At 36.9% G+C, this 24,771-nt stretch overlaps 1 protein-coding gene across 1 annotated transcript in view; it reads left to right on the top strand.

Annotated features, from left to right (window-relative positions):
* CFAP206 (cilia and flagella associated protein 206) overlaps nucleotides 1-24,771 on the top strand; it is a 56,173-nt gene that overhangs the window by 26,556 nt on the left and 4,846 nt on the right. Inside the window, exons 7-11 of the mRNA XM_020976290.2 lie at nucleotides 9,591-9,710; nucleotides 13,885-14,083; nucleotides 17,179-17,319; nucleotides 20,924-21,117; nucleotides 21,618-21,758. Of these exons, the coding sequence (XP_020831949.1) occupies nucleotides 9,591-9,710; nucleotides 13,885-14,083; nucleotides 17,179-17,319; nucleotides 20,924-21,117; nucleotides 21,618-21,758 (795 nt within the window). The remainder of the gene's footprint in view (nucleotides 1-9,590; nucleotides 9,711-13,884; nucleotides 14,084-17,178; nucleotides 17,320-20,923; nucleotides 21,118-21,617; nucleotides 21,759-24,771) is intronic.

The following is a 24,771-nucleotide window of genomic DNA, read 5'->3' as shown; positions in this document are numbered from 1 at the left end:
TCAAGGCAGGAAAGACATCCCCTAAGCCACCGCAGCTATGCAGCCAAGTTTCCACCTCTCCTCCCTACACTAGCAAATTCACATCCTGTCCCCCAATACCTGAGCTCCAGGGCTGTGGATGTGAAGTTAGCTTCTCACTTACATAAACTTCTATTGTTTGGTGGAAAAGAGTGGATAGCACCCAATGAGCAGGCATTGATAAGCTGTAACTAAGTTACCTTTCCCCTCAAGCTATCCATGTTATGAGCGTTCCCTAATTCCATGGAGGGCACCCCCCCCATGCTTACATTCTCCCAGGTTCACGACTTCCAACTTACCTCCTCATTCAATTGAAACTACTGTCTTCCAAGTTACCAGTGATCTTCCAGCTGCCAAACCTAATGGTCTTTTCTCAATCTGCATCCTCCTTGACCTTTCTGTGACATTTGAAACTGTTGACCACCGCAAGGCGGTATTTGTATATTATTTATTTAAAAAAGTACATACTATTTTGGAGTGCACACATTAAATTTTTTATTGATGTAGTAGTGCCCAATCAGAAGAATTTGGAGAACAGTGCCATAGAGAATACTTCAGCATAAGAAGACTAATGCATTTGAAATGCCTAGAAATTCACAGTAGACAAAACTAAAAACAACAACAACAACAACACCCAGGACTTCAGATGCTTATATATGCATAACCTGTATAAAACTGCAGTTTAGGCTCACCGAGATATCAGGTTCAATCTAGAAGGCTTCTTTCTAATAACTATGGCTCATCATTCTGTAACTAACTGTGTAATGATGGACGGGTCATTTAGCCTCTCAGTGCCCCAGGCAAATCTTACCTTATCTGCATCTATGGAAGCAGTTTCCATACTGGGAGGTGTCCCCCCTCCAAACACTACTGATGAAATTCCTGTTGTAGCACCCCCAAAAGAACCAATCATAACAAACTGACTTCATTTTCTTTTTTTTTCCTTTCCTTTTCTTTTCTCTTTTCTTTTTCTGGACAGTTGTTGCATTCACAGATCAATGCTTCGTACGCCTATTTTGTACTACAAGTTTGCAGAGTATACATAGTTTAGTGACTTTGGGAGCATAGTTACAAATTGCTTTCCTGAATGGCTAGACCAATTCACAGTTCCACTAACATTAATGTGCTTGTTTCCCCACAGCCAGCCTCTCCAACATTTGTCATTTCCTTTCTTTCTTTCTTTCTTTTTTTAATATCTCTACTAACCTGAAGAGTGTGAGGTAGAATGTCAAAGTTGTTTTTATTTGCATTTCTCTAATTATTAGTGATTTAGAGCATGTTTTCTTGTGATAGCTTGGATTTCTTCTTTTGAAAACAACTTGTTCATATTTTTTGACCACTGGGAATTCGCTCTTGCTCTTATATGTTTGAATCAGTTCCATATGTATTTTGGCAATGAGACTTTTTTCAAAGAAATTTGCTGTCAAGTTTTTTTTTCCATTTAACTATTTTATAATATGCTCTTCTTCGAGGTTTTCAAACAAAGTATAGATGGTCACTTGCTGGGTATGTTATGAAGTGGATACTGTTCAGGTAGTTTGGACTATTAAATGACCTCAGATGTTACTTCCCAGAAGTATTTACCACTGTCACTTGGAATGTTTTCTACCCGCTGGAAAAAATTCTTTTATTTTTTTTCCTGTGTGGCATTTTAAAAGGTATAAGAGATGTAATTTTTGGGTAATTTAGTCATTTTATTAATAATGCCAGCATTATGGTCATTTGGCTGTTTCTCTTAGACCAAAGACCTCTTACGGTGGTTGCTTCATAATTTATGTGCCCCTCTAAAAGTAGGTGTTCCTGAGGGAACCAATCAACTCTGATTGGTTAACAATTAATGAGAAAATGAATATTACAATGAGAAGGTGGGCCATATTACAATAAGGGTCTTGGAGTACTTGACTTTGATCACCCAAAACTTGGTCAAAAAGACTTATCAATTTCCATATCACCTGTTTGACAAAAGCAAGAATCAACACTTCCCAGACCTCTCTGAGCAAACACAATAAGCAGGAATGCACCTATTAGCCCAAACTTAGACGTTCCTTGATAGATACAAACATACAGCAATTGTTCAGTAATCCTTTCATCGATGTCAAGAAAGATGTAAAACTAGGAGATGTATGCTCATTGAAGATATTTATCTCTTTCATTAAGAATGCCTTTTATGTTGGAAAACTTTTTCTAGATATCCTATCAGCATCTGAAAACCAGCATGTTCAGAAAGGAGCTCATTACACTCCCCCAAACTATCTGCCCCTCCTTCAAATTTCATTTGAAGAATGTACCTAGTTGCCTAGATTTATAACTTTAAAAGTCATCTTTGACTCTTTCTTCCTTCCTTTTTTTCAATAAATCTTTTTTGTTATTCTGGGCCTGACTGTTCAGTCATTTTTTAGTCATGTCCAACTCTTCATGACCCCATTTGGGGTTTTCTTGGCAGAGATACTGGAGTGATTTGCCATTTCTTTCTCCAGCTCATTTTATAGACGAGGAACTGAGGCAAACAGGGTTAAGTGACTTGCCCAGGGTCACACAGCTACTAAGTGTCTGAGGCCAGATTTGAACACATGAAGATGGGTGTTCCTGACTCCAGACCAGGCCCTCTATCCACTGTGCCATCTAGCTGTCCCTGACTCCAGGTTGGGGAATTGAACATGTGTAATAGGCGGGGATATTCCCACACCACCAAATACAAGCATTTCCACATGCAAAGAGCAGAAAGTTCCCATCACTCTTAAAATCATGAATCTCCATTACATGCAACTTGGTTTTTTAAACTATATAATAAATTCAGCATGTTCTGAAGTTGTCTAACGTGTCTGTGTTTCTCTATTAAATCATCTTCTCTCCTCTGATGTTTCGTAGATGTTCTTACTTTTCTTATTTCTCCTTTTATCAGGATCTCTCTCCCCCCCAAAAAAGATAACCCTTAAAACCAATTATCATAGAAATTGTCAAGCAAAACAAATCCATGCATTGACCATGTTGAAAATGAATATCTCGTTCTACCACTTTAGTCCATTGCCTGCCTGTCAAGAGATGTGAAGTGTGTTTTATCCTCAATCCTCAGAATTATTAAGTTTTTCAAAGTTGTTTTTCTTTACAGTATTATAGTCTTTGTACAAATAATTCTCTCTCCCCTATTTCTACACACTTACCTGCATATGTTCATACAAGTCCTTAAAGGTTCCTCTGGATTGGTCTCTTTTGCCATTTTTTACAGCACAATAATGTTCTTATATTTATATGCCATTTTATTCAGCCATTCCCCAATTAATGACTCTCCTTTCTCACTTCTAACATGCAACCAACTGCCAAAATTTGTCAATTATACTTCTACAATTACCTTCCCATTTATCCCTTTCTCTCTCTGTCTCAAGTCTATATGACCAGTCCCCTGGTTTAGGTCCTCATCAGCTCTAATTTGAACTACTCCAATAGCCTCCATGTCCATGATTTCAAGTACTTTCCTTCCCTTAGCTATCCTCCAAGCAGCTGTCAAAAATTTTCATAAAAGCTACCTTTCCAACCTTTCATTACATAGCTTGTTTTTATGAATTCTGTGTTCTAACTGGACACACAACTGTTCTCTTGCTGTAAAACTTTATTTCTTTCTTCCATAAATTCTCATAGGCTAAAATGTAATCCTCCATATTTCTGACTCTCAGAATCCTTTTCTTCCTTCAAACCTCAGCGCTTGTGCAACCTACTCCATGTGAAACCTTACATGGCTCAATGCTTTGCTTAGTAAATTTTTTGCTGAACTTCATTGAATATCGAATGCAAAATCTAATGGATGAGGGATTCCTTGGAGATGGTGTGATTATCTGAATGTTAATATTTGTGGATTCCATTGCATACCAGTGCACTCATTACACTGAGCCTTGGAATGCTACGAGAACTGCTTAATATTATCAATGCTCATTCAAGGGTAACCAGACTAGTAATCCACACAAGTAAAACCACATATTTGAAGAGTGCGTGTTGAAAACCCTTTGACGTCTGTAATCTCACTTGATCCTCTCAATCTTATGAGGTAGGCAGGAAGTAATTATTCTCACCAGGGTGGTACTGGTGCATTATGTAAGAAAATACTGGAGGAAGGAGAAAAGACTTGAAGCAGCAAAAAAGAGAAAGGATAGAAATGCAGGTGACATTCATTATTTGATATTAAATAATAACTCAGTTTTATAATTTTTTAAACTTTCTAATTAAAAAAAATTCTTCCTTTCTGAATAATCATATTGCCTTAAAGTTAGTCATCTTATATTTGAGTCAGCAAGACATATATTGTAGCCACAGGAGCTTAAGAATACAACTTCCCTTGACTTTTTCACAGACTTTCCCCCAAGTAGAGATGTATTTCAGGAAGGGATCTTAAAGATCATTTAGACTACTCCTCTCATTTATTATTCATTATTGTTATTATACCTTCATTTAGGATATTCACCTTTTAGTTAATTTTTAATTTAATTAAATAAAATTTAATTTAATTAATTTAAACTGGTGATAAACCTGTACCTAATTATTAAGGTCCAGAATCACCATTTGGAGAGTTGCTTAGAAACATCAGCTGTCATAAACTTAAGCCCTGCTAAAAATTTCTCTTCCAAATTGTTACAGCAACTCTTAAAGCAACACTTCCTCATTCTTCTGTCTCAAACCCACTTTCTTGAGTCCTTGGCCCTAGTAACTCAAGTAAGCGGATTTCCTTTTTCTCAGCAAGTTTTAGTTGCAACCCTCTAATTTGTTATTAAAAAAAAATCAAATAGTTTATATAGTATTAGAATTAATTATTCCTTAATTCTTGGTAGACCTCACTTGTGAATCTATCTGGTCCTAGGAATTTTTTCTTAGGGAGTTCATTTATGGCTTGTTTAATTTCTTTGTCTAAAATAGAGTTATTTAAGTAATCTATTTCCTCTTCTGTTAATCTGGGCAATTTATATTTTTGTAAATATTCATCCATTTCACTTAGATTGTTAGATTTATTGTCATATAATTGGGCAAAATAGCTCCTAATAATTGCTTTAATTTCATCTTCATTGGTGATAAATTCACCCTTTTCATTTTTGATACTAATTTTACACTTCTTTTGTGTGAGATAATTTTCTCATTCTACCACTCCTTTCCCCCTTCTTCCAGTGGATCCCTCTTTCTCACCCCTTAATTTAATTTTTTAAGTCATCTCATCATAATCAACTCACACTCATGCTCTATGTCTATGTATACTCCTAACTTCCTTAATAATGATAATTCTTAGAAGTAACAAGCACCATCTTCCCATGTAGGAATGTAAACTATTTAACCTTATTGAATCCCCTGTGATTTCTCTTTCATGTTTACCTTTTCATGCTTCTCTTGAGTCTTGTACTAAAAGTCAAATTTTCCATTCAGCTCTGGTCTTTTCATCAGGAATGCTTGAAATTCCTTTATTTCATTAAATATCCATTTTTTCCCCTTAAGGATCCTACATAGTTTTGCTGAATAGGTTATTTTTGACTGTAATCCTAGTTCCTTAGCCTTCTAGAAGATCATATTCCAAGCCTTTTGATCCTTTAATACAGAAGCTGCTCCACAAATTTTTTAATTAATATTTTTATTTATTTTTAGTTTTCAACATTCATTTCTATAAGATTTTGAGTTCTAGATTTTCCCCTACCCCTTTCAAGACAGTGTGCAATCTAATATAGGCTATACATGTGCAATCATGTATTTCCACATTAGTCATGCTATAAAGAAGAATTAGAACCAAAGAGAAAAGCCGTGAAAAAGAAGAAACAAAAAAGAGAGAGAGAGAAAATAGTATGCTTTGATCTGCATTCAGACTCCCTAGTTCTTTCTCTGGACGTGGATAGCATTTTCTATCATGAGTCTTTTGGAATTGTCTTAGATTCTTGCATTGCTGAGAAGAGCTAAGTCTATCAAAGTTGGTCATCACACAATGCTACTATTACTGTGTATAATGTTCTCCTAGTTCTGCTCACTTCATTTAGCATCAGTGCATGTAAGTCTTTCCAGGTTTTTCTGAAGACTTCCTGCTCTGCTCATCATTTCTTATGGAACAATAGTATCCCATTACATTCATATATCACAATTTATTCAGTCATTCCCCAGTTGATAGGCATCCCCTCAATTTCCAATTCTTGATGGCTCCACAAATTTGCATTGTTTCTTTCTGGCTGATTACAATATTTTCTCCTTGACCTGATAGCTTTGATAATTTGGCTATAATATTCTTGGGAGTTTTCATTTTAGGATCTCTTTCAGGAGGTGATTGGTAGTTCCTTTCAATTTATATTGCATCCTCTGGTTCAAGGATATTTCCTTGTTAATTTCTTGAAATATGATAACTTGACTCTCTTTTTGATCATGGCTTTAAGGTAACCAAATTTAGATTAAATTTATTCATTTAATTAAATTTAAGGTAATCAAATAATTCTTAAATTCTTAAGTTCCCTCTCTTTGATCTATTTTCTAGGTCAGTTGTCTTTCAGCTGAGATATTTCACATTTTTGTCTATTTTTTTATTCTTTTGATTTTGTTTTATTGTGTCTGATATGCATAGAGTCATGTTTTCATTTGCCCAGTTCTAATTTTTAAGGTTTTTTTTCAGTGAGCTTTTGTACCTCTTTTTCCATTTGACCAATTCTGCTTTTTAAGGAGTTCTCTTCAGTGGATTTTTGTGTTTCCTTTACCATTTGGTCAATTTTATTTTTTAAGATGTCATTTTCTTCGATATTTTTTGTGACTCTTTTACCAAGCTGTTGACTCTCTTTTCATAATTTTATTGCATTACTCTCATTTCTTTTCTCAATTTCTCCTCTTACCTATCTTACTTTATTTTTAAAATGCTTTTTGAGCTCTTCCAGGAATTCTTGTTGGGCTTGGGTCAAGTTCACATTTTTCTTTGAGCCTTTGTACACAGTCATTTTGACTTCATCGTCTTCTGAGCTTGTGTCCTGCTTTTCCCTGTCAGCAGAGTGACTTTCTATAGTCATGTTCCTTTTTTCTTTTTTGCTCATTTTCCTGCCTATTTTGTCACTTGGTGTTTTTATGTGAGAGTTAGGCTTTGTTCCAGCGATGGACTGGGCACTGTCCCAAGCTTCAGGCCTTTCTTGCTACTGTTTTCAAAGCTAGCTCTGGAGGCATGTAAATTTTTGGTTCTTCCAAGGTGGTATGATCTAAGGAGAGGTGTGGTCACTGCTTTCCTGACATGTGCTCTGGTCTGTGAATGACCATAAGCACTCTTCTCTGCCCAGGAACTGTGACTCAGGCCCTTGCTCTCCCATGGCCCCGAGAGCTAATGCACTAGTGTTCTTCTTCACTCTGGGACTGTGACCTGGAACTGTGTATGAGCAGTGCAACAGAGTCCTACATCCAAAGGCAGCAAAGGGTCCCCTATAATCTCCATCTGACTAGTTTGACCCCCTTACCATCTCTGGGCTGAGAGCTCTTGAAGCTGCTGATGCTGCTGCAGCCACCTCCAAGGCCTGTTCCTGGCTTGCTGGGGCTGAGGCTGGGCCTATGCTGCATTGTGTTCCAGACCCAACCACCACCCAAGTGACAGACCTTTCCTGCTGACCTCCTAAGTTATCTTAAGCTGGAAAATTTTACTCTGGCATTTTGTTGGTTCTGCAACTGCAGGATTCAGTTTTTGAGGCATTATTGCAAAGTTGTTTGGAGGGGAATATGGGAGAGTTCCAGTGAGTTCTTGCCTTTACTATGCCATCTTAGTCTAATTTTTTCTTAAGAAGCAGATTAAGCCCTGCTAAAACTTCAGTCTTTCAAATTGCTGCAGAAACTTTTGAAAGCAAATGCAAGAAATCATGGGTCATTTTTTGCTCCTCACCTGGGGAGAACTTGACGAAGGCCTGTGATTTTGACTGTCTCTCCCTTCAGGGTTGTTACCAGCAATCTTCCAAAGCCCTAATTGAGGGCATTGGAGACCCACACACTGCACCCCCCAGATTCATCTTCCCTTAGAAACTCAACTGTTAAAATTGATGGTGACAAACATCAAATGACACCCTCTCTTAGTAGATGAGAAAAATTAAGCCTAGAAAAGTGGTGACCCACATAAGGCCACCTGGTGAGTCATGAGCATGTCCAGGAGTAAGCCATGCTCCCCTTCCGTGTCAATCTCTTTACACTACTACTGGATAGTAACAAGTGAAACTTAACATGACTGACTTTGTTTCACTGAGAAGTAGTCTGTTAAAATAATATTCTCAGTTTTAAAAAGCCAGACAATCATATTAGTGAAACATCTGCTTGGATCCTCATCTCCCCTCCTAGAGGCAGACAGCATTCTTTTTTGATTTTTCAACTGATTTTGGAACACATTATTATTTTTCAAAACATTATTGTTTTTCCTCTAGATATGTGATCTTAAAATTTATTTCAATGTAACCTTTCAATGTAACCTTGTGATAAATGTATTTCCATAGAAACACACACCAGTTTGTAATAATGATGCAATGGAGAAAAAACAGGATTTAAATATAGAAAATTTTGTTTTACAAATAACTTTTGTCAACAGGCAATCGGGGGGCAGCTAGGTGATGGAGTAGATAGAACATCAGCCCTGAAGTCAGGAGGACCTGAATTCAAATCTGACCTACCAGCTGTGTGACCCTGGGCAAGTCACCTAACCCTGACTGCCTCGCCAAAAACAAAACAAAACAAACAAACAAACAAAAAAACCCTCAGAAAACAGGCAATCACAATGTCATGAGAATTATGTGAAAATCAGGTTTATTACAAGAGAAATTAACATGCATGTGGAACCCAAAGGGTTCCCAGGCTTTACAGAAATTAACGCTTTTATAATAGCAAGAGAAAGGGAGAAGGGGATGCCAGGAAGAGGTATGACAAGGAGGGAGAACTGTGCAGCAGAAGTGGGAAAAAAAGGGGCAGCTAGGTGGTGCAGTGGATAGAGCACCGGCCCTGAAGTCAGGAGGACCTGAGTTCAAAGCTGGCCTCAGACCAAACACTTGACACTTAACTAGCTGTGTGATCCTGGGCAAATCACTTAACCCCAGTTACCTAAAAAAAAAAAAAAAAGAAGTGGGAAAAAGAAAAAAAAGACCATTCCCTACAGGGAGGAGCAAGATGATGGCAAAAGGCACATTCTTTTCACTTGGGCATTGCTAGACTATGAAGATAGGAGGGTCTGCTTAACTGCAAAGGACCCCAGCTGCACAAGCATTATCCCAGCCTGGCACAGACTGGCTGGTGCCTGTCTTGCCTCTTAAGGACACACAGGGAGTCAGGCTTGGAGTACAACAACAAATTATGTCAGCTCAGGGGGAGCTTCATCCTCAACACATTCAGGGCCTCCTGCATGATCTGGGTCCAGTGTTTCTGGAAAATATGGCAACTCAAGTCAAGGGACCCCTTAACAACCCTTAACACTTTCTAGGAAGGTTACACTGGTGTATCAAGGGTTCCCTGTATTCAATATAGGGAAAAGGTGAAGAATTTTGTTTCTCGTGAGATTTTGTGCTATAGATGATTTCTAAACTTAAAGTTTATTAATCTTAACACAAAGTATATTGTCTGTCCAGTCTGATATAATTACTTGTGCACAAGAAGTTGAAATGATGATAAAGCAATTAGCAGCACAAATGGAACAATTAAAAATGACTGTACAAGCAAAGACTGCTGTACCGACGTCACAAGTCTATGTAAGTATTCCATATGTATCAATTTTTCCTCATTTTAATCAATATCCTTTGAAATACCCCCCCAAAAGTAAGTTAAAAAAGTAATAAGGTGCATCAGTAATGTTAAATTGTTAAAGATATTCTGAATTATTTGTGTTTTGATTCTGCTTTTTTTTCATTCATTCTTTCTTTCGCACCTTAAGTGTTACACATTTTACAGGATTATCTCCTTTTGTGTGCTTCTGCAGGATTTAAATCCTTACAAAGAAAGAGGAGAGATGTACCTACTACTTTAGTTTCTAGGGGCCTACTGAATAAGAACCACTAGCTCAGTAGTGATGGATGGCTACTATCAGAGGTGGTCCAGAGCTGAATGCTGATGAAAAAATATTCATCAGCATTATGGAATTATAATGTGCCAAGAGTAGAAAATATTGATCCATTGTGCATACACACATCTACAATCTCATTTATCAGATCTCAGCCTCAACTTATCTGCACCATTTTCCTGTGCAAGTTTATGAAGTTTTCCTTTGAATGCTTTCTACTTACAGATGAATACAACATGAAAATGCAGTGCTTTATAGAGCAATAGAGGGCTTAGATTATTTCCAAAGTTACATTATTTTGAATTACTGGAACAAGTTAAGGTACCCAATACTTAATCTGAGAGTGATCCATGGCATAATTCTGTCCAGGATCATTTTTAAAATTAAATTAAACTAAAATTTATTTTTTCAGGGAGCAAAGATCTATTTTCTCTCTTTCCTCCCTACCATCCTCTTCCCCCATTAAAAACAGAAAAATGAAATCCTTACTAACAATGAAAAATGAAATCGATCATGTCTAAAAATCTGTGTCTCATTCTGTACTCTGAGTCAATCACCTCTCTGCTACTTCCCCCACCCCCTCCCCAACCTCTGGGAGGAGAAAAGAAACACAAAACCCTTGTGACAAATATGCTTAGTTAAGCAAAAAAAATTTCTTCTTTTCTGGTCAGGATTATTTTTTAAAAGCGCATGAACAATTAAAAAAGAGATGATCACAAGAAACCAGCATGAATTCACTTATTATTAGTGAATCTTGGTATAACAATAATAATCCCTTGCTGGGCCCAGAAAGTTGGGGAACTGCAACCCCCCCTTCCCCTCAATCTCTACTAAGGGGCTCATGTGAGCTCTGGACTTATTTACACAGACTGGTTCAGACCTGGAGGAGCCTTACCATATAAAAGAAGGATCAGGAACTATTTCTCATGCTCTCAGGAGCCCCAGAGAAAATCCCTAGAGCTTAAGTTTGCCTTATGTCTAAAATATCTCCCCAAAAGGGATAGTAGAAAGGTGTACAATCCACGCAATGTACAGCGTAGACCAGATATCAGATAGCTACTTATTTTCTCTACACAAAAGAAATGCTTTACATTCGCAAGGCCTAAATGCATGTGCTGACAGTAGAACTTAAGCAATAGCAGCAACTTTCCCAACAGGTTGAGACTTAAAAACCTGCAAAACATAAAGCAGTTTGTATTACTACTAAATCACAATTTCACATTTCACCTTGGTTCCACGCTGTCCAATCAGTCCACTCCAGGTCCATATTTTCCATTATCCAGGCCTGGGATGGCTCCTATCCATGGTTACCTTCTCCTCCAAGCACTATAGTGGATATAGAGAGGGTATCTTCTAAAATATAGCTGGCATCTACTGAGGACCCAGGATCCTCTGACCTCTTGAGTTCACAAGAGTTACGTTATTTGTCCAATAATGTAGGAAAATCCCAACTTACAGGGAGGTGATGTTCCAATAAAAAATGAAACTGAATGCTGTATAATTATAATAACCAAGTTTGGCCCCAGAAATGAGGACATTTACTTCCCTTCACTCAAGAGGTGGGAGATCACAGGAATGGAATGTTTCATGTACTATTAGGTAGAGTCAATATGCTGATTTTGCTGAACTATTTTTTTTAAACATACGAGGAAATGCTTGCCAGATATGGAGGGAGGACATGTTTATAAATTAGTGTAATGGAAAAAAATTTAAAAATTTAAGAAATTGAAAACAAAAGGTATCAATAAAACACTCATTTAAAATTTAATTTAAAAAAATGAGTTGAGTCCAGCCCCCAAAGCTGTACGTGTTAGTCATGGTTCAGTCACCTAAGATCAGGAGAAAGTGGAAAAGGCAGCAAGGCTCCCCAAGTCCCAGGCTCAGCATGCTCGGCCAAGCATCTACTCTATCTGCCACATAGGGGCAGTTGCCATGCTGCCAAGGTATGTAAGCCACTGTCTCCATCTTTCATGGGAAGTCTCAGGGTTACCTAATGCCACTTAGAGAGCTAAAAGAAGAGAGAGGGCAAAATTCAAGGATGTTCTGGAGCTAGAACAAAACAAGAGAGCCGAATGTTAAATTTGCCATGTGAGCTCCAAACTTGGCAAACGTTGTAAATTGGGGCTTGACTTATTTTTTTGTTGATTGTTTAGACTTAAGAATGCTATGGAAGGAATATTAATAATGTAGATTAAACTTTAAAAAGTGTGTAATACATGCATTTTTCCTCCAGAGAGCCAGTTGCTAAAACATTTATCAACATACTATTGGCATAGTCACTTCCTTTTTAAGGTTAACTGATGGAGCCCCTCTTCCTAATTTAGTGGCTGATTTTGCCCATTACAACTTCAGCGCAGCATCTCCCTCTCCTTCACACTTCTCAGTGGGGGAACAAGGGACACCCCGAGTTTTCTGCATTGTCTCAAAGTGACAAGTCCTTCTGAGTTGAGCTCATGTTGAAAACTCAGAGCACACTCTTTTGGGTACCACTCCCATAAAAACTGGTATAAAGGGATTCCTATTCAAGGATGCATGAAATTTGATCATTTCTGAGGTCTCTTCCATCTCTGAGATTCTATGACTCTCAGTTAGGCCAAGTTAACCTCAATTCCTTTTTGACAGGGTTATGCCATACCTTGACTTAAGCAAGGCATTTTAAAAAGCCATTCTTGTGAAATCCATATGGACAAGATGGCAAGCTATAGACTGCACGATAATACGGTTGTGTGTATACATAGTTATTTGAAGAATTATGCTTAAAGAGTGTTGATTAATGTGCTATAAACTAGGAAGGTTTCCAGTAGAGACAACAGGGTTTTTTTTTTATCAATGACTTTGAGGAAGATGTGAAAGTGATGTCTAAAGACACTAATTTAATGGGATTGAGATGGTGGCACTTTAGAACTGCTACATCAAAGATCCAACCAGCCTAATATTGGACTAGCTCTCATCAGCTATCACTTCACTCCCTAATTTGATGTCCTAAAGCCAAATCCCTTTTTTCCTCCTACTCACTGACAGAGACGAACAAGTTCAAGTATAGGGATCCTGGGTCCCCTAGGAAACACAGGGGAAGGGGCAGCTAGGTGGCGCAGTAGATAGAGCTTCAGCCTTGGAGTCAGGAGGACCTGAGTTCAAATCCTGCCTCAGACACATGACACTTACTAGCTGTGTGACCCTGGGCAAGTCATTTAACCCTGACTGTCTCACTAAAAAAAAGAAAAAAGAAATATGGATGAAGCATTCACTGTTCTGGACCCAGATCCAAATGAGCAATTTTAGAGAGACATGCATTAATGCAGGTAATCATAGAAATGCTCCTAATACTGTAAACAAGGAGGTCCCTAGTTCACATGGTCCCACAGTTATTTCTGCTAGAACAACAAAGTCAGGGCAGCTGAGCTGGGAGGAATGACAAATGGACAGTCAGTAGTCCTGAGAAGGATACCAGCTTCAAGGACTATGGGAGTGTGCACATTAAAGCAGAGAAGAAGAAGGCTTTTCTTCTTTCTTACTATTTGAAATTAATTTTCTATAAGTCTCATTTTCCTTATGAATTTGTTTAACCTTTTTCAGTAAATGAATTGAAGATTTCTTTAAAAATGATATGTATTTAAATAACATTTATTAAATTTAAATATGATGAAATACAACTTTTTCATGTGTGTGGACCAGATTATGTACATATTATATTGGCATAGTTTTTTTAAGGCTTTTAAAAATATATCTAAAAGCAAAATTTGTTCATTTGCAAATGATAGGGTTTTTTTCAATGATTAACTTGTAATTAACTTGTAATTATTATAATATTAGCTTGTAATCTTATTATAAACTAGGTTACTTATTCCCCCCTCTATCCTCCTCAGCCTATATTTATTGCACTTTCTGGCTTGTGGACCAGCTTTCAAGATGAAACTGTATTACTTAGTGTTCTGAGTAATTTAATCACTCACCTTGGACCATTCCTAGGAGCTCATGAAGACCTTTATAATGCTCAACTGATTCAAGACCTCCTTGAAGAAGTGGAAGTAAAAACGGATGTATTTCGGATAAAAGAAAGCATGGGTATGAATAATTGCCACTTCTCTTTCTTTTCAAAAAATTTTAGCATAAATTTACCAATCTCTTTTTTCTCTAATCTTCTCTTAAAAAATTAAAATTTGTTGTTAAATACTGTTTTTGAAGAACATACTTATCATTCAACCACATTGTAAAGGTATGAGGATATATGATATAACCAATTGCATTCAATTAAATTTATTTATTAATTTAGGTTCAAATTAAGTATTTAAATGTATCTTAACTTTTGGAGAAGGTCTATCTGGATCATTAGTTACTTTTATTTTGTTAGCTATACTGTCTATAGAGCCAAAGGGCACAGTTGAAATGCATTTATGGGAATGTTCACATTATGGATTGATTAGTACTAATATTATTCTATTTAAAATGGAAATGGGTAATTTATCCTAAAAGTTATATTGAAAAATTCTATTTGAATAAAAATATAAAATTAAAATAAAAGGCAGCCAAATTAATTCACCCAAAGAAACTAGTTCTTTTTTGCATAAAAATTATCCTGAATATGAAATTTTGATAAATAATTTAAAATAACATTGGCAGAGTAATCATAAACAGCTAATATACTGCAGTTGTACATACTAGAAAATATAAAATATGAACTGATATCTCCTTACATAATATTTAATTATTTTCATAATTCAGTGGACAAATTGTTGAGCAAACGTTGAAATAATCATGACAAATATGTTTGATCTTCTGGAAAAAATAAAACTGAAAGATTCCAAAAATCTAATTTCATTGAATAATAGAATTTTAGAGCTAGAAGGGACCTTAGCCATCACTTAGTGTTTTGTTTAGCCATCACTTTTGTTTTGCAGATGAGCAAAATGAAATTTAATGGGTTAGGACCAGCTAAAGGTCCCTCTGGTAGTTTTGTTTGATTTCTCATTTTAGAGTTTCATACCTCTATGGAAAGTCACAGTAAAGTATCTGGAGCCTTCAAACATAAGTAAATTGCCATCTCCAGCCATCCTGATCTATATCTTGCCACTGGACGCAGATGACTCCAGAGGAGAAAGTGGGGCTGGTGATTTTGCCAGCCCTCTCTCACTTAAATCCAATACATGTGCAAGTCATGGCATTACCTTCCTGCTGTCAGGGTCCTCTCCTAGAATGAAAGATGAACAATACATTAAACAGTACATTCATTTCTATCAAAACTGCCATTAGAATTGTAGATCACACTTCTAATGGACTCAACTCTGGCTTTTCTGCTTATTCTTCAAAATACAGTTGTGGCCCCAAATTCTCACTGAAATTTCAGTCTTAGTTTTCTTGCTGATTACATGAAATTTTCTCGTGGGTATCACTGCAAACACAATATATCTAACACTGAATCCATTCAGTCATTCATTCAGCAACAATTTATTGAATACCTACTTTGTAAAAGGTACTGTGTTAGATGCTTCAGGGGATATAAATGAGAACAAGATGTGGTTCCCAACCTGGGAGAGCAAACGTTCCAAGATTAACCCCTTCCTGTTCCTCCAATCTTTCCTTATCCATGACCTTACCTTTTCAGTTATTTTCTTTCTCCTTTTTCAGCAGGTTCTCCCTGCTCAAAAATCTATGCAAATCTTTTATATCTTAAAAATTGTTTTTCCCCAATTAACAAGCATTATTTTTCTCTCACTTCCATCTCTCCCCAATCCCAGGATTTGGGTGTGGGAGGACAGGGAGGGCAGGGGAAGGAAAACAAAACTCTTATAACAAATAAGTGTAGTCAAAGAAAATAAAAATTTGAAAAAAGTTTGTCATAAAATTCTAAAAAATTAAAAGTACAAAAAGCATGATTTTAAAAATTAGCGTATTGAGTCAGCTTCTCCAGGCTTTTAAAATATATTCCTTTAATATTTTTATGTTTAATAATTTACTTTCTTATCTTTATTTTTTAAGGAAATCCCATATTAGTCAAATCCAAAAATGTACATATTGAATCTATCACTTTTCTGTTAGGAGGTGGAAAGCATGCTTCATCATCACTGTTGTGAAATCATCATAGGTCATTGCATTGATCAAAGTTCTTAAGTCTTTCATAGTTTGTCTTTACAATGTTGCTGTTATTATATAAATTGTTCTCCTGGTTCTGCTCACTTCATTCTGTATCAGTTCATACAAGTCTTCCCCAGGTTTCTCTGAAATTATCACTTCTTATAGCACAGTAGTGTTCCACTGAATTCACATATCATACTTTGTTCAGCCATCCCCTGGTTTATGAGTAACCTTTTTGTTTCCCATTCTTTGCCAAGACAAAAAAAAAGTTGCTGTAAATATTTTTCAGTGTATAGGACCTTTTCCTCTTTCTTTGATCTCCTTAGTGATAGGCCTGGTAAATGTGAGTCAAAGAGTACACAGATAAGAAACTTTTAGAGCCTAATTATATCCCATTTACCTTGAAACAAAAACAAGACCCGTCTTAAGACTATCATGTTACCCCTAAAACTTCTTTCCTCCAGGTTAACCATCCTTACCAAGTTTCCCATGGTCTTAAGTTGTCTTATTGTCTCTGGATATTCATCACTTTGCTCACATCCTTCCTAAAGTGGGTGCTCTAGAACTGAATGAAATTGCTCTTATGCTTATAGTCTGTATCATATAATTAGCATCCTATTATATATTGCTAATCCTTTATACTGTTCATTTTAACACTTTATTCTGTGAGCATGTATAATAATGCCTTATTCTTTGACTGTTCCATGTCACCTTATACAAGACCATCTTTTCTCTCCCCACAAACCAGATGGTAAGTTCCTTTCGCAAATTGTGGTCAATATAGCTCTAGGCATATAATAGGTACTCGAAAAAGCATATATAGAATTCTAGAACTAAGAGGAATCTTGAGACCAGCTAAATCCAACCTTATCATTTTACAGATAAGAAAACTGAAATTCTGAATGATTAATTGACTGTTTAGCAGGTAGTGACAGAAGTAGGACTATACCTCAGGTCTTCTGACTTTGAATTCTATGTTTTTATCTTGGTATCTCTTCCCACAATTTTTTTAAGTAGAAAAAACACCATGTAATCAAGGAAAAGGCAGTCTTTTCATTATAAAATTTTTTTTCTCTGAATTTCTTTAGGAACCAGAGTAAATGTAAATGATTTCAAGAAAGTAGATTGGCTTTTCCCAGAAACTACAGCAAATTTTGACAAATTGCCAATTCAATACCGGGGATTTTGTGGTTACACATTTGCTGTAACAGATGGACTGCTTCTTCCAGGTGTGTACTTGAAAATAAGCATAATCACAACTGGTATCTGCATATAGCACTTTTATATATATTATCACATTTGAGTCTTACCACAGCGATGTGAGATACATATTACAGGTGTTTGTATCCTATGGAGGACCTGGTTTAAATCTCAGGAACATTAAGGAAATGAAAACCAAAACGTTAAAGCAAAAAAGAACTTTTATTGAATATGGATCAGCTCAAGTTTCCAGTAGCAGGGAGAAATCTGGTGCAAGATTTCCATTCCCTTTCCCCTCCTTCTTTCCCTTTTCCTTTTTCACCCCTTATCCTTTCCCTTTCCTTCTTCCATTCTTAGAGTTTTGCTGCATTTATGTAAACTATGCCTCTAAAGAAATGTGACTGTCACATTGCAGAAGAAATATTTCAAAAATGTTTTAGAAAATGGAACATCATTAGAACTCCTGAAGTAATTATTTGAAAGGATAATATTCATTTGGATATTTAAATTCTAGTGCAATTTTTAAGTCTGGCACATTACATTACAGCCTCATTTTTATAGGTCATATTTCAATAAGGAATCCAAAATTTTATTGTTTAGAATTTTAAAAGAATATGTACATTAGTGGAAATTGTATTTGAAACTTGTTGAGGTTGAAATTTCTTACAACCTGCCAATAAGCAAATGAAGAGAAATCTTTGACACACAGTGCTTATTTAATTTCTAATGATACGAAGCCTCTAGGACTAAAAGCATTTCAGTCTTGTTATTTCTATTCACTTTGTCCACCATGACTCTTGAATGAAGTTTGTCTTTTCTTCATTCTTTGTATTTGTACCATGCTACATAATTGGATATTATATTTTTCTTTATCATTATTATTATTGCAATTGAAAAGAGAAGTTACTATAGTCCCACAAACTAGAAAATATGTTAGTTGTATTTAATTTGTAGTAGATAATTTTACTACAATTAGATAAATAAATTATTTGTAATATTGATTAGCTATCAAGAAAACAGATGGCATTTTGGTCCACTGACCCACAAAAGAACAAAATAATATAAGACTCATTTGGGAAAATTTTAGTTTTGTTTTGTGAGTAGGCAGGAAGATACCTAGAGGATAATTCAGAGAAATCTAGACAGAGAATGAATAATAAAGAGAAAAAGGAATAATATACAGATAGACAAATATACTCAGGTGCCCAAGGCAAGACCCTTTCTCCATATCTGGGCCTAAGAAGATCCAGGGTCCTAGAGGATTCTGACCTCAGTGAAAGTCACTCTCTGTCTCTCTGTCTGTCTCTCTCTCTGTCTGTCTCTCTCTCTCTTTTTCCTCTCTCTTTCTCTCTTTCTCCCTATCTCCTCCTCTCCCACCCTCTCCCCCCATCTTGGAGTTTCAGGGAAATCTCTTAAACAAAATTTAGCAGTATTTCAGATTTAGAGTCTCCCCTGAAAGAAGCCCACAGGATCTCTTTTAGAAAAAGGCACTTAATGTACGATGTGGAGATCAATCAACCAAGGAGGATTTATTAAATGTGTACTAATGCTTGCTCCTTGGAAGGAAAACTATGACAAATCTGGATGGCAGACCAAAAAGCAGACATCACCTTGCTGACAAAGGTCTGTGTAGTCAATAGCAATTATTTCTGTTTAGGCCAGAAAACCTGAGGATCTTCCCCTCCCAAATTGATTTTTTTTTTAACTAGGTAAAAGAGGCCATTTTTTGTCTCATTTCTTACATTGCCTCAAACACACTGAGACCTGAGAAAGACCTTAGCTTAAAAGAAGGCTAAGGTAGGGACCGCTAGGTGGCACAGTGGATAGAGCATTGGCCATGGATTCAGGAGGAACTGAGTTCAAATTCGACCTCAGACAGACAACACACACCTACTACAGTGTGACCCTGGGCAAGTCACTTAACCCCATTGCCTAACCAAAAAAAAAAAAAAGGCCAAGGTCTCCCACTGCATCTGGGGCCATCTCCAGTCATCCTGATCTATATCTTCCCACTGGACTCAGATGGTTCTAGAGGAGAGAGTGAGGCTGAAGACTTTGCAAAGCCCTGCCTCACTTAAATCCAGTTCACTTGCAAGTCATGCCATCACCTTCCTGGTGATCCTCTTCAAAAATGAAGGACAAACAACAACAACAATGGTTTTTCCAGTAGTAATTTGTGGCTGTGAGAATTGTACTTTAAGGAAAGCTTGAGTATGGTAGAATCAGTGCTTTTGAATTGTGGTACTGGAGAAGACTTTTGAGAGTTCCTCAGACAGCAAGGAGATCAAATCAATATTTAAAGAAATTAATTCTGACTGTTCATTGGAAGGACATATACTGAAGCTGAAGCTTAAATACTTTGGTCATATAATGCTAAGGTGGGCTCATTGGAAAAGACTTTGATGCTGGGAAAGATTGAAGGCAAAAGGAGAAGGGGATGGCAGGGGATGTTATGGATAGTCATGGAAGCATGAACTTGGACAGATTTTGAGAGATAGTGGAGGACAGAAGGGTCTGACATGCTTTGGTCCATAGGGTCACGAAGGGTCAGGTACAACTGAACAACTGAACAATAGCAACAATAAAGTGTCAGGCATCATACTAAGTGCTGGGAATATGAAGACAAAAAAGGAATGGTCTCTGCTGTCAAGGAGGTGAAACAAGTCAAATCTTGAAGGAAACCTGAAATTATAAGAGGCAGATATGATGAAGGAGATCATTCCTGGCATAGGGGGCAGTTAACACAAAGGCATGGCAGTGGGAGATGGGGCATTGTGTGTGAGGAACAGCAAGAAGGCTAGTGTGGCTGGATCATAGAGCATGGGGTGAGGGCTAATGCGTAAGAATATTTAAAAAGGTAGGAAGAGGTCAGGTTGTAAGAACTTTGAAAGCCAAGTAGAGGAGTTCGTAGTTGATCCTGGAAGTAATGAAGAGCCACTGGAGTTTATTTAAAGGAATTATGTGGTCAGACGTGTATTAGAGAAATAACTTTGGTGGCCCGGTAGAGGATGGGATGCAGTAGGGAAAGACTTGAAGGAAGAGGACCAATTAGAAGGCTATTGCTGTGACACAAGTGAGGGGTGATGATGGCCTGGACTAAGGTGGTGTCTGTGTGTGAATGGAGAAATGAGGCCGTTTTAAGAAATGTGAAGATAGAAGTAACAAGATAGGGCAACTGATTCAGTAAGTATGGGTATGAGGTGGGTAAGGAGTTGAGAATGACAGTGAGAGTTTGAATCAGGGTAGCTAAACAGAATGATGCTAGCTAAGTATAATGAATAACTTTTTATCAGCATACATCTTCAGTATTGCTGTAAATGTTTGAGCAGAAGCTTGTAGACCACTTGTTAAGGGTTGTTCTTGAAGGCACTACTAGACCGGGGAGAAGGTTGGATTAGGTGACTTCTAGGGTCTCTTCTAACATGAAGACTCCAGTATTTGTTTCAAGTACATTATATCTTAGAGTTTAAAATAGGTTAGTAGATACTTGAAAAATATCATAAAATTCTAAATTAGAAAATTAAAAGTGCAAGAAACATGATTAAAAAATGTAGTCTGTTGAGTCAGCATCACAGGGCAATACAATGTTTTAATATTTTTATGTTTAACAATTTACTTGTCTTTATTTTTAAGGAAATCCAATGATTGGAATTTTGAAATATAAAGACCGATATTACACTTTCAATTCCAAAGAAGCTGCATATGCTTTTGCAGAAAATCCAAATAAATACATTGAGATGATTGGAGAAAAAGCAAAAAAGAGAGCAGAACTAATTCAGCTATTGGAACTTCATCAGCAATTTGAAACTGTGATTCCATATTCTCAAGTAGGTGCTATTAACTATCCACACCAAGGGCAGAAATAGATGGAGCACACTGAATACAGGAAACACTACAGCTCTTGTCTTAATGTTGTTTTCTTCCTGATAGAAAGTTTTATTCTGGTACCCTCACCTTATAGCTTCATATCTACCTGGTTGTCTCCATCATCTTCTGTATAAATAGATTTTGCTAAAACTTAAAATTCTTGGCCTAACGTTTAAGGTAGTTTATAAACTGGCTCCATTGGACCTTTCCAGATGTCTTTCCAGATGTATTTCCTCATAATGTCTCTCCATTTCATCTAAACTGATTGATTTATACATCTTTTCTGTAGGTTTTTCACAAGTGTTTAGTATTTTCAATTTTTGGTTTGTCTTGTTTTGCCTAGAAGTAGCATTCATTAAATGAAGGTGTATGTGTGTGTATGTGTGTGTGTGTGTGTGTGTGTGTGTGTGTGTGTGTGTGTGTGTGTGTGTGTATTAATGACAATTCTCCATTTCTTCAGGTCAAAGTGATCGACAAACATATAAAACCAATAACAAGATGTGAAAGTAGCACACAGACAGATGTACACATAATGCAGCCAACAATTGAAAAAGGTTATGAATGGAACGAATGGGAGCTGAGAAGAAAAGCTATAAAACTGGTTTGTAGCAATGTTATCTGACATAGTGTTTTGTGGGTTCATTAAAAATATATATTTTTTGAGGGTGGAGCTGAACTACTATTTTTTAGAATTTTTGGAGGATTGAATGAAATGATTCCAGTAAACCAATATAAGATACTCTGAGAGTTCTTTACTAATTTATAAGTAATTATATATAGTATTTTATAACTAAAGCTTTCCTTCTGATGACAAACAGGTAGAAGCCCAATGTTACTTGCTACCTCAAAACTAGAATACAAATGTACTATCTTTCATATAAAACAATAAAGTTATCAGCCAGGTATGAACTATGACTAAATCCTGGCCCTGGTATTTAAAGCATGCCAATTCACTTTCTGTCATGTCATATTTAAAGTAATCTCCTCTCCCTGCTTTATGGATAAGGAATTTAGCCATAAATCTTTTCTCAAGGCTTACACTTACATGTCATTAATAATTTTCTTCATAGAATTGTATGCATATATGTCTCATAGACCCAATAAGAGTATAATTTCTTTGGAGATACCCAGATCATTTAGAAACCATCTTGCCTTGGAAATGTTAAACAACTCAGCCTCTTACTTGAAATCTTTATCTGTTTAAGTTGAGAGCAAACAAGCAGTTATTTACATAGCATTTTAGAGCTTGGTGTTACTATTAGTTGATGAGATAAGGGTATGCCTGCAGTCAGGGAATTTTGTACTTCTTATCCAATTGATAAAACAGTTTTGGGATACTTCTAAATATCCTTCATAATAGTCTCTTCTAGCTATTTCCTCCTAAATGTTCTTTTCTAAGAGGAGATTGATATTTACCTAAACTCTGACATTTATCTAAACTGCTAATATAATTCTAACCCTGTTGTTGAAGGGATGGTCAGTAAGAAGTTTTGCTTGGATTTGGTTTTCCCATTAGTTATGATGGATTTGTAGGTTGATCCTTAACTTTTGGTCATGCACCTTTAACTTCCAGAATTTCTCTTTTCAAAAAGAGATGTCTTGATACTCGATTCCTCCCAGTTACAAACTCATTTAGAGCCAATTCTTCCCATGAGTTTCATATTTGGCCTTCTCATCTCTTTGCCTTCCCTCTCATCCTTTTACCTACTAATGCCTCTGATGAATGGCTAGTACAGTTCTCAGCATATGGTGGACTCCTTAAAAAGTCCTGACAAATCCCTGCTAGGTGATGTTTGTCTTTGTTACTTTATGGTTTTAGATTTGTAGATTCAATTTTCAGAGGTAGATTTCACTTCTCAAAATGTCATCCTGCAGTTGAAGATCCTGTGCCCATCTAGTGTGGTTGTGTAATCTGAACTACCTGGCTTTAAGCTGTAAGGGGCAGGAGAATAGTTGTAGAGGGATGGAGAGATGAAGGACAGAAAAAAAAATTATTCACATGCATTCCTCTTCTACATTCTTTAAAATGTAAGTTTGTATTGAAACAGCTAGACAGACAATAGTAACATTAAATTTAATAATAATAATAGTAATTCACATTTATATAGTGCTTACAGAATGCTTTACTGAAATTGCCTCCTTTGATCCTCATGACAACCTTATGAGGTAAGTACTATCATTATCCCCATTTTACAGATTAAAAACTGTGCAGCTAGGTGGCACAGTGGACAGAACACCAGCCCTTGAGTCAGGAGGACCTGAGTTCAAATTTGGCCTCAGACACAATACTCACTAGCTATGTGATCCTGGACAAGTCACTTAACCCTGATTGCCTTGCCCAAACAAACAAACAAACAAAAAACCAAAACTGAGGCTGCAAGAGGTTAAGTGACATGTCCAGGGTCACACAACTAGTTTCTGAGGCAAGGTTTGAACTCAGATCTTCCTGCCTTTAAGTCCAGCACTCTATCCACTTCTCCATGGTAAACTTATAGAACAAAAATTTTGAGAAAATGAAGCAAAATTTGGTATATTTCTTGTTAATCTTTGGCTGTTATTATAACAATCTAACCCTGCTCTTATCCCCAGAATTAGATAACAATGCTATATTTAAAACCCAGAATCTTTGTATGAGAATTGGCCCCCTTCAGAGCCATTTCACAATTCCGGGGACCTCAGGCCAGGTTAATATCAAAAGGCCTTTTTAGCTTTCCACTGATGATTAACTGTGGACACTTCAGTATTAGAAATCAGGCTTGAGATAGCAAACAGAAACTTAGCACTGAAAGGGAGCTCAGAAGTCCTGTAGTCCTTTCTATATCTGAAGAGGAAGTCTTTGTACAACATCATAGACATGCAATCAATCAGCCAGTCCACTTTTGAAGATCTCTCCTGGGGGAGAACTCACTACCTCCTGAAGCAGCACATTCTATAGATGAGTCTAATTGCTAAGAAATTTCCCCTTATATTAGGCCTAAATCTACCTCTCTTTGCTGTTTATTATGCCTAGTTCTGCTGTTTGAAACCAATCGAAACAAGCCCAATTCTTCTTCCTTGGGGCAGCTTTTCAAATATTGGAGGGACCTACCACAAGGACCCTAACTCTTCTCTTCTTCAGGTTAAACTCCCCTACTTTCTTCAACTATCCTTGTTTGACATAGCTTTAGTCCCCTCATAATCCTGATTGTCACCCTTTGATAGCCTTCTATTCTGTCCTTCCTAAAATATGATGCCTAAAACTCAATGCTGGTAGTCCTAGACTGGCAAAACTGTGGAATGTTACAGACATACAATGCCAGGGTTTCAGATGTTGCCTGACCAGGACAGAGTATGAGGATTGTTACCTCCCTCAATGTGAGTACTATTAGAACATTAAAAAAAAACCACTGGTAGGCTGGACCACAGGACGCACTCTCTGCCTGAACCACACGCATGGGTCCATGAACATTTGCAAATGGACCTCTTTGCTCTGGACCCATGTGTGTGGTTCAGGCAGGGTTCAGTTCTGAGGGAGCCTGACCTCTAATGAAACGGAGAACTAGCTTCCCTTTCCTTATGCTTTTTTTGGCTTGTTAAACACCTATCTTAGCTGCCCAGGGAGAAATTAGAGAACA

The sequence above is a fragment of the Phascolarctos cinereus genome, unplaced genomic scaffold (assembly GCF_003287225.1).
Source record: "Phascolarctos cinereus isolate Bilbo 61053 unplaced genomic scaffold, phaCin_HiC Scaffold_5;HRSCAF=322, whole genome shotgun sequence".
In the NCBI taxonomy this organism is placed as follows: Eukaryota; Metazoa; Chordata; class Mammalia; order Diprotodontia; family Phascolarctidae; genus Phascolarctos; species Phascolarctos cinereus.
This window is presented reverse-complemented; position numbering and strand designations above follow the sequence as displayed.